Raw genomic sequence first — 10000 nt, forward strand, 5'->3', positions numbered from 1 at the left:
GATAATTTTGCTATTTGATTAGAAATTTTAAGACCCCTTGAAGTATCAAAAACATATATTTACACAATTATTTGCTGAAACATTTTATTTGGCCTTACTGCTATTAGCCCATACAAACACATTGAATAACAAAATCACACAACCCTCCCCAAAGCACCCCAGTACATTTTGAGTGTTCCCTCTTATTCCCCACGTCCAGAAGCCTTTACCGCGTCAAACTGCAGTCTGGAATCAATACTGAACAACATTACTGGTTGTTCCTCTATCTAATATGGAGATATCCTCCCTTCCCTCTGCATGTTCAGACTCAAACACCTTCTATCTGTGAGTCGGTTGTGAGAGAGAGAGAGACAGAAGGGGTTTTTCCTTTCTTTCTGTCATTTATCCCTGGCTCAAATTAAAGGTCCACTTCCACACAGCAGCTGGGAAACCAATCTAACTCCTCCGTTTTTAATCAGGTTCCAGACTCACTGGCCACTGAGGGAGAGGGAGGGTGGACGTGAGAAGAATCACATCCAGGTAATCCACACATACACACAGAGCTACCACCACCACCATCTTACTAGACCTGACCTCTATCCACTATACACTGTCTCTTACTAGACCTGACCTCTATCCACTATACACTGTCTCTTACTAGACCTGACCTCTATCCACTATACACTGTCTCTTACTAGACCTGACCTCTATCCACTATACACTGTCTCTTACTAGACCTGACCTCTATCCACTATACACTGTCTCTTACTAGACCTGACCTCTATCCACTATACACTGTCTCTTACTAGACCTGACCTCTATCCACTATACACTGTCTCTTACTAGACCTGACCTCTATCCACTATACACTGTCTCTTACTAGACCTGACCTCTATCTCTTACTAGCACCCGGACCAGTTAATCTGGTCAGGCTGATGATTCGCCTCACACCCCAGGGCTAGGTGTGTGTGTGTGTGTGTGTGTGTGTGTGTGTGTGTGTGTGTGTGTGTGTGTGTGTGTGTGTGTGTGTGTGTGTGTGTGTGTGTGTGTGTGTGTGTGTGTGTGTGTGTGTGTGTGTGTGTGTGTGTGTGTGCGTGCGTGCGTGCGTGCATGTGTGTGTGGGTGGGTGGGTGGGTGCAGCACAATGGACCCCTGGGGTAGATTTGATCTGGCCACAGGCCCAGGCAGGTTAACTATAGATGAGCCTACTGAGACTGTTTAGAAGATGAGCCAAATGAGTCTTTGGACCTGCATCAATGTGGTTCTGAGTGATGGTTTACGACACTCTTTTACATCATCTGTGGTTTATGTGTGTCAATGGCAGAATAACGTTAAAAACTCGTTAACTATGATTGATGGTGATGGTCGTCTTTGCTCGATGTAACCCACAAAGTAATACATGGTACCAGGGGTGAACGTTGCTCTCTTCTATAGCGGGACCACAGGGATCAATATATTCAATACCTTCACGTTTGCAAATGACGAGGATTATGATGCATATTGGAAGAAGAACGACACATATTAACAACGTTTTGTGTTTCGCTGTCGTGTACAACAGCAAGGTGAAAAGTTTGACATCTTTGTTACAGATTTGAAATTTAAAAGCACAGACGTGCAATTTTGTAGACCTAACCCTCGACACTTCGGGATCAGATTGTGTTTGGTATAAATGACACTAGGGTTAAAGAGAGATTACATTTGGACACTGCAGTAAAACTCTGTCAGGTGAAAGATTGTATCGACTGTTTTTAAACTCGCTTCCCTCACAGTCATCATGTTAAGAGTCAGAGAAGCAGAGACAAATGGGAGAAGGATTAAGAGGGATGATGTGAAATAGACAGAGCCAGGCCACAGAGAGTTGGAGGGAGATTGTAAGTATGTGAAGACAGGCCTGATGGAGCCTGATCTGTTCAATCACTAGAGAGTCTAAAATGTCTTACAAACTGGGTGGTTTGAGCCCTGAATGTGGGCATGACCCCCAAAAAATTGGGAATATACCACACCACCTCTGGCCTTATTGCTTAATTATACAGCAGGGGTTCTCAAACTTTTTGGATTGGGGACCCCTTTTGTGATAGCAAATTCTTCAGGGAACCCCTCACAACCTGAGTGAGATAGAAATAGCATACAAGGAGTTTTACTCTGACTTTGGCAGTGCATGTCATCGGCCCTGGGAAGGAACATTCTAAAGGCCCACCTCGTCATCGGAGAGCAAATGTTGCAGTTTTCAAGATAATTTCCTGCAATTCCAAACATCTCTGATTTGGTCAAAAGCTGAGGGATGAGCATGGAGAAATGTACAGTAACCAGTCTCAAATTCAAAGACAGAGCTATGGATGCAAGGACTGACAATCCATGATATCAAAATAATAGTTTTATCCAAGTTTTGAGGCTATATAGTGTTTATTTACATATACGTTGTTTAAAAACATTGGCGTAAAACAAGCTAATATTTTATGCTCTGATGGGGTACGACAGTAGAACTAACCTCATGAGGTATTTATAAGTTATATTTTTCACTAATCAATGGGTATATCATGGTATTGCATAAATGGATGTAGCAACCAAGGATTTTAGATTTAAATTACAGTCTTTCACAGTTTTTCACTATTCCTGACATTTAATAATAGTAAAAATGCCCTGTCTTTAGGTTTGTTAGGATCACCACTTTATTTTAAGAATGTGAAATGTCAGAATAATATAATTTCTTTCCAGCTTTTATTTCTTTCATCACATTTCCAGAGGGTCAGAAGTTTACATACACTAAATTAGTATTTGGTAGCATTGCCTTTAAATTGTTTAACTTGGGTCAAGTTAGCCTTTCACAAGCTTCCCACAATAAGTTGGGTGAATTTTGTCCCATTCCTGTAACTGAGTCAGGTTTGTAGGCCTCCTTGCTCGCACACGCTTTTTCAGTTCTGCCCACAAATTTTCTATTGAGGTCAGGGCTTTGTGATGGCCACTCCAATACCTTGACTATGTTGTCCTTAAGCCATTTTGTCACAACTTTGGAAGTATGCTTGGGGTCATTGTCCATTTGGAAGACCCATTTGCGACCAAGCTTTAACTTCCTGACTGATGTCTTGAGATGCTATCTATTTTGTGAAGTGCACCAGACCCTCCTGCAACAAAGCACCCCCACAACATGATGCTGCTACCCCCGTGCTTCATGGTTGGGATGGTGTTCTTCAGCTTGCATGCCTCCCCCTTTTTCCTCCAAACATAACGATGGTCATTATGGCCAAACAGTTTTATTTTTGTTTCATCAGACAAGAGGAAATTTCTCCAAAAAAGTACGATCTTTGTCCCCATGTGCATCATATTGATTGATATAAAACATAGCTATGGCAGCTATTAGTGTACTGCTCCCCATGTCACTCGATAACAGTACGGCCCCTCCCTGCCTGTTAGAGTGGCACCTCTCTCCCTCCGTTCGGAACAGGTCTCTAAATATGTTTACACATATTGGGTCCAACTTTTTGGACGCGTGAAGACCTGTACTCTGGGCTGGGCTGTGGATCAGCTACTTTACTTCCTGATTGTCGTGGTCATGAGCAGCTAATTGGTCGTTTTCAGACCAGTGGTTACATCGCACAACTGCTGTTGGCGCTCCGTTGCCATGAAGCAGACTTAAAATACTTTACAGCCTCACTGATTACTGGTGTTGGCTCCAAATCAGAGATAAATCATTCATTTACCATCATTTACCAACCGAGACAGCAAATAGAGAGAACGAAAGGGAGAGTGAGCGTGAGAGAGAGAGAGCGAAAGTGAGAGAGAGAGAGAGATATAGCACAAAAGCGCGTGAGAGAGAGAGAGAGAGAGAGAGAGAGAGAGAGAGAGAGAGAGAGAGAGTAGAGGCAGTGAGAGAGAGAATGCGAAAGTGAGAGAAAATGTGAGGGTTGAGGTTCATTTGCATTCATTGAAACATTTACACCTTCAAACCAATATCCTACAATTATACTATCACATTGGATATGTGGAGATTGGGCACTTAATTATGTAAGGGCTGATAACTGCCAATGCATACCTTTTATAGCTATCTATCTTGAATGGAAATGTTGTTGGTTTGATGAGGCAACCTTTTTAAATCTCTACCGCAGCATCAATCTACAGAAGTGTAGAACAGGTTGCATTTCCTGGCAGCAGTGAGATGAGATGAGACTATTCCAGGATTAACCTAGCCACTCCTTTGTCTGCTTCCTTTGCCTTGCCTTAACCTCAGCAGGCCTTGCACTTCACCACATGGGTAGGTGAATCAGAGAGGGACAGAGGAAGACTTCTTTGACATCACAAGGTAGAAAAGGGGGCTATAAAAAGACATCTCCTGGTATATAAAACAGGGTGACGACATTGAGGAAAGATTCTAAAATAACGGATTAATCACACTGATGTCTCACTACAGGGTTTCTGTGTATTTGTGTGTGTGTGTGTGTGTGTGTGCGTGCGTGCATGTCCGCGTGTGTGCGTCTCTCACCACTTCAGGAAGCAGCTTGGTGGCCAGGTCATGGATGGCTTTTCCCAGAATGCACAGGGAGGACAAGATGAAGACCACCCCAAGGACCACACACGCTCTGTGGACAGACAGAAGCCAAAACATATTACCACATAATGCATACCATACCATTACCATACCATACTATTACCATTACCATACCATACTATTACCATACCATACTATTACCATACTATTACCATTACCATACCATACTATTACCATTACCATACCATACCATTACCATACCATACTATTACCATTACCATACCATACTATTACCATACCATACTATTACCATACCATACTATTACCATTACCATACCATACCATACTATTACCATTACCATACCATACCATTACCATACCATACTATTACCATTACCATACCATACTATTACCAATACCATACTATTACCATTACCATACCATACTATTACCATTACCATACCATACTATTACCATTACCATACCATACTATTACCATACCATACCATTACCATTACCATACTATTACCATTACCATACCATACTATTACCATTACCATACCATACTATTACCATTACCATACCATTACCATATTACCATTACCATACCATACCATTACCATTACCATACATTCATACCATTACCATTACCATACCATACTACCATTACCATTACCATACCATTACCATTACCATTACCATACCATTTACCATACCATTACCATTACCATTACCATACCATACCATACCATACCATTACCATTACCATACCATACTATTACCATACCATTACCATACCATACTATTACCATACCATACCATTACCATTACCATACCATACTATTACCATTACCATACCTTACAATTACCATACCATACCATACCATTACCATTACCATTACCATACCATACTATTACCATTACCATACCATACTATTACCATTACCATACCATACCATAAAATTACCATACCATACCATTACCATACCATTACCATACCATACCATTACCATTACCATTACCATACCATACCATTACCATACCATACCATTACCATTACCATACCATACCATTACCATTACCATACCATACTATTACCATACCATACTATTACCATTACCATACCATACTATTACCATTACCATACCATACCAATTACCATACCATACCATTACCATACCATACCATACCATACCATTAACATTACCATTACCATTACCATACCATACTATTACCATTACCATACCATAAAATTACCATACCATACCATACCATACCATTACCATTACCATACCATACTATTACCATACCATACCATTACCATTCACCATACCATACTATTACCATACTATTACCATTACCATACCATACTATTACCATTACCATACCATACTATTACCATTACCATACCATACTATTACCATTATCATACCATACCATACCATTACCATACCATTACACTCTTAGAAAAATGGTTCTTTGTGGGGGGATAGGATTCTACCAACAACTGTTTTCATCAGAAGAACCCCTTTTGGAAGACAAGAGTTCTTTGTAAGGCAAAGGATTCTACCAAGAACCTTTAACATCCTAAGAACCATTTTTGGAGGAAAGGGTTCTTTGATGATTCTTTGGAAGCAAAGAAGGTTTCTTTGGAAGGCAAGAAGGTTTCTTTGGAAGGCAAGAAGGTTTCTTTGGAAGGCAAGAAGGTTTCTTTGGAAGGCAAGAAGGTTTCTTTGGAAGGCAAGAAGGTTTCTTTGGAAGGCAAGAAGGTTTCTACATAGAACAATATATAATATTTCCCAGCATGCTCTGTTGCAGGGAGATTTTCAGAATGGTTTGATTTGCTATAACTAGGCCCTCAAAAGAAGGCCTTATGATATGTCATGTAATTCATTTATTGTCATAAATAATGACATTTAAAGGATAATAATGCTGGTGGAACCGTTCATAGAGGGTTCTAGGAAGAACCCTCCAAAGACAAAAAGGGTTATCGGTAGAACCCTTCACAGACAGTTCTAGGAAGAACCTTTAGATGATAAAATGGTTCTTGGTAGAACCGTTCATAGAGAGTTCTTCATAGAGGGTGGGAGGGAGGGATTTCTTTGGGGTGGGAGGGAGTTCTTTGAAGAACCGTACACACTACAAAGAGTTCTATCCAGCACCAAAAAGGTTCCCTATGGGGAAAAACCGAAGAACCCTGGTTCTACTTAGCAAGTTTTTTTCTAATAGTGTAGATTTGATGTGGTAAATGTAGGATTATTTAGTGTGATATATGCATAAACTGTATAAATTATAATTCATGCGTTACATGGGTTTACTGAGGGTTGATTCCCTTGTCCTTATCCAGTAAAAATGGAAGAAAAAATCTGAACTAAAATACATTTTAAAGTTAACAAATTGCCTTGCAGTTTTTGTTAGCTTCACCTCTCTGTGGTACACTTGAATTGCTGTACTGGTTCTCCAGGGACCAAGAGCTGTTTGTGAGTGCTATTTTAACACAGGTTTAATCAGGCATAGAGAGGAAGGGGAGATCTGTTCACATTAAACAAAAGTGAAAGGTGTCAGTTCTCTGGGTTCCTGGCAACGGTTCCAGCAGCAGCTTCACAGTTTAGTGCCTCTTTGGAGCCGGAGAAAGATGTCGTTTTCTTCCTTCGCCATTACGTCCCCATTTATCTCTGGTTTTGACTGAGAATGAGAATGTCTTCATCCATCCATCCCTTCCCCCCTCCATTCCTGTACTCCCATCCCCCTACAGTGGGCATACATAAGATGGATGGTAGACGGGTGTCAGTGTCCTTTATCATTGTAGAACCTGCAGTGCTTAGGAAGTAACGGTGAGATGCTGTCGAACCAGGATCAAGATATGAACTAGGATGAACCCCACTAACACTGTGGAAGATATACTGTATCCTGTGTCTCTGTGGAAGATCATGACGGCAGTCAAATTCCATGTGACCGTTTAGTCACGTTATTAGGCTTCTTCAAGCTCTGATGCTGCTGATGGTCATTAGTAGCCTACCAAACTTGGTAACCTGGTACTCGGCACTCTATTGTCCCTCTAATCACTCTGACATCAATGCAAATGTAATCGAAAATCTAATCAAACACTTCATGAGAGCCCATGAGCTCCTGTTGCGTAACATTTCTATAGGCTATGCAATTGCGTGAGAAAACAGAGTGATGGCCTCTATTAAAAAGAGGAGGATCCCATCAGCTTTCTATAGGCTGGGCCTACTATATTTATTTTTCTCAATCTTCCTAATATTAAGCACATTGCTTATCTTTTCAACAGGATTGGCATGAAAATTAACCATGGGAATAGCGTCCTCCATTCGCTATTTAAGTCCATAGATACCATGATTTTTTCCCCCCTTCCCTGTTTTGAGACATGTGCATGATAATGATACATTCTAAATAAAAAAATAATTTCATACATCTATTCTTTTGAACAAATGTCACACTATGACTTGTGAATGATATATTATCACTTGTGAATGATGCCCAGCTTAAGGCAAGAAACAGCGCATGCAATTTTTTGTGACTTTTTCAAATAATCACACACCTCGTGTAGCTTTGCCCATAGGCCTATATATTTTAATAATGTTTGTATCACAACTAAAGTGGCCAAAAAAACGTCTTAAAATGAAGCACATTAATCTGCTTTATAACGGGTGTAGAGCCTAACTAGCATACATGTGCAGAGGGTAACTTTCAAGTTTGGGGAAGATCATTTTCACCATAAAAATGCACCTTTATAATAAAAGATTACATGCATAATCACATTTGCGGTCACTTTTGAGAATGGTGTTTTCCTGCTACTAGAACATTTGTGCTTATAGCTTACTGCCGTGTGTGTATTGCTGCGCCTCTAATGTGAAGAAATAGCTGAACAGTTTGTCAACATTTTTGTCAACTGTCCCAGACTATGTTTGGAATATTTTTTTCTCGCACAGTATAGAATAGGTCAACTTTTTTGTACTATGGGGATAGTAGATTGACATAGGCTAGTGCTTTTGCTGTTTGTTAGGCTTACCCATCTTGTTGGCTGACGAAAAGTAAATGTGGACAATTATTCCAATATCTTCAATATGCGCCTCGGAATTGGATGAGGACGCGGGCAGTTGCGTCCCCAATGTGTCTGTCTTCACTTGTAGCCTGTGAGAAAGATCCAATCACGTGACGGAGAGCCATGTGTGAGAAGTGCTTCGGAGCGAGCAGCCAGGAGAAGGGAATTATAATTATAATATTCAGCCCAAGGGCACAGCTGTCACGGCCTGAACTTAGAGATCCTTTTTATGTCTCTATTTGGTTTGGTCAGGGTGTGATTTGGGTATTCTATGTTCTATTATTTGTATTTCTATGTTTGGCCGGGTAGGGTTCTCAATCAGGGACAGCTGTCTATCGTTGTCTCTGATTGAGAACCATACTTAGGTAGCCTTTTCCCACCTGTCTTTGTGGGAAGTTGACTTTTGTTTATGGCACATAGCCTGTAGCTTCACGGTTGTTTTCCCTTTTGTTGTTTTGTTGGCGGCATTTTCTATAAAAAAAGAAAATGTACGCTTACCACGCCGCACCTTGGTCCACTTCCTTCAAAAGTCGTGACCACAATGCCCGCAAAAGGCATGGATTTTATTAGGGTGCATTACGGCCATACAAAGGGACTGCCGCTAGGAAATTTGAGGCATTATCAAGTACTTGTAAAATTGTGAATGAGAGACTGATGAAGTGTTCCTAGAGCTTATGCCTTTCATGCAACTTTTTTCAAAGCATCATTAGAGTCGAATCATGCAGCCTTAGTATCTATTAAAAACAAAACATATAGCCCAATGTTTGTATCACAACTAAAGTTCCATAAATAAGTCTAAATGAAGCATATAGGAGGACCTGTGCGCCCTCCCTCTGAAATTAACTGGGGAAAAGATCATGTCTATTTTATTCAGCTTTGTTCAATTTTATTCTTCATTCTATAAAATAATATAAATATAAATAATAATGCCACAGAATTCTAAGCAATTCTTATCTGCTAAATGAACTAGTGTAGCGCACAGCCATTTGTCATAGCCAGATCGGGGCCTAAGGATGGTGTAGGCTATATTACATGGATTTATTCGATTTTTCAAAATGTAGATGTTCCAAAGGTCTGCATCAGTGGCTTGTAGGCTGTGTGTGAAGCCAGCAGATGATATATTTGTTTATATTAATAGTTATTTGCTTGACAATCATCGGCTGACAAAGTGTCATGACCCCCACATCCCTATGTACAAGACACTGATATAGATTCAAGGAAAATTGAATTTAATCCAGTATGCTACTAGGGGAGAACTGTTTCTATGCTGGTGAACACGGAACATTCTATTTGGGAACACCATGCAATGTTCAATTTTGTGGCCGTTTTACTCACATGTATTCCCTATGGGCAGAGTGGACAGCTGCTGCGTTGCTATAACGCCACAGCACGATGATTGAAGATAGCACGTCCAACGTGGCGTCAAACTGTAAAGACAGGCATTAGGTTTCCAGTGGGGATGCATCAAATAG

The 10000-nt window shown here is 40.5% G+C and overlaps 1 protein-coding gene across 2 annotated transcripts in view; it reads right to left on the reverse strand.

Moving 5' to 3' along the window:
- LOC135547642 (transmembrane protein 163a-like) overlaps nt 1-10000 on the reverse strand; it is a 106739-nt gene that overhangs the window by 11713 nt on the left and 85026 nt on the right. For both annotated transcript variants that reach the window (XM_064976822.1, XM_064976821.1), the window contains exons 4-5: nt 9864-9955; nt 4457-4553 (exon numbers count right to left, since the gene is read on the reverse strand). In XM_064976822.1, the coding sequence (XP_064832894.1) occupies nt 4457-4553; nt 9864-9955 (189 nt within the window). The remainder of the gene's footprint in view (nt 1-4456; nt 4554-9863; nt 9956-10000) is intronic.

This window comes from Oncorhynchus masou, chromosome 10 (genome assembly GCF_036934945.1).
Source record: "Oncorhynchus masou masou isolate Uvic2021 chromosome 10, UVic_Omas_1.1, whole genome shotgun sequence".
Classification (NCBI taxonomy): domain Eukaryota; kingdom Metazoa; phylum Chordata; class Actinopteri; order Salmoniformes; family Salmonidae; genus Oncorhynchus; species Oncorhynchus masou.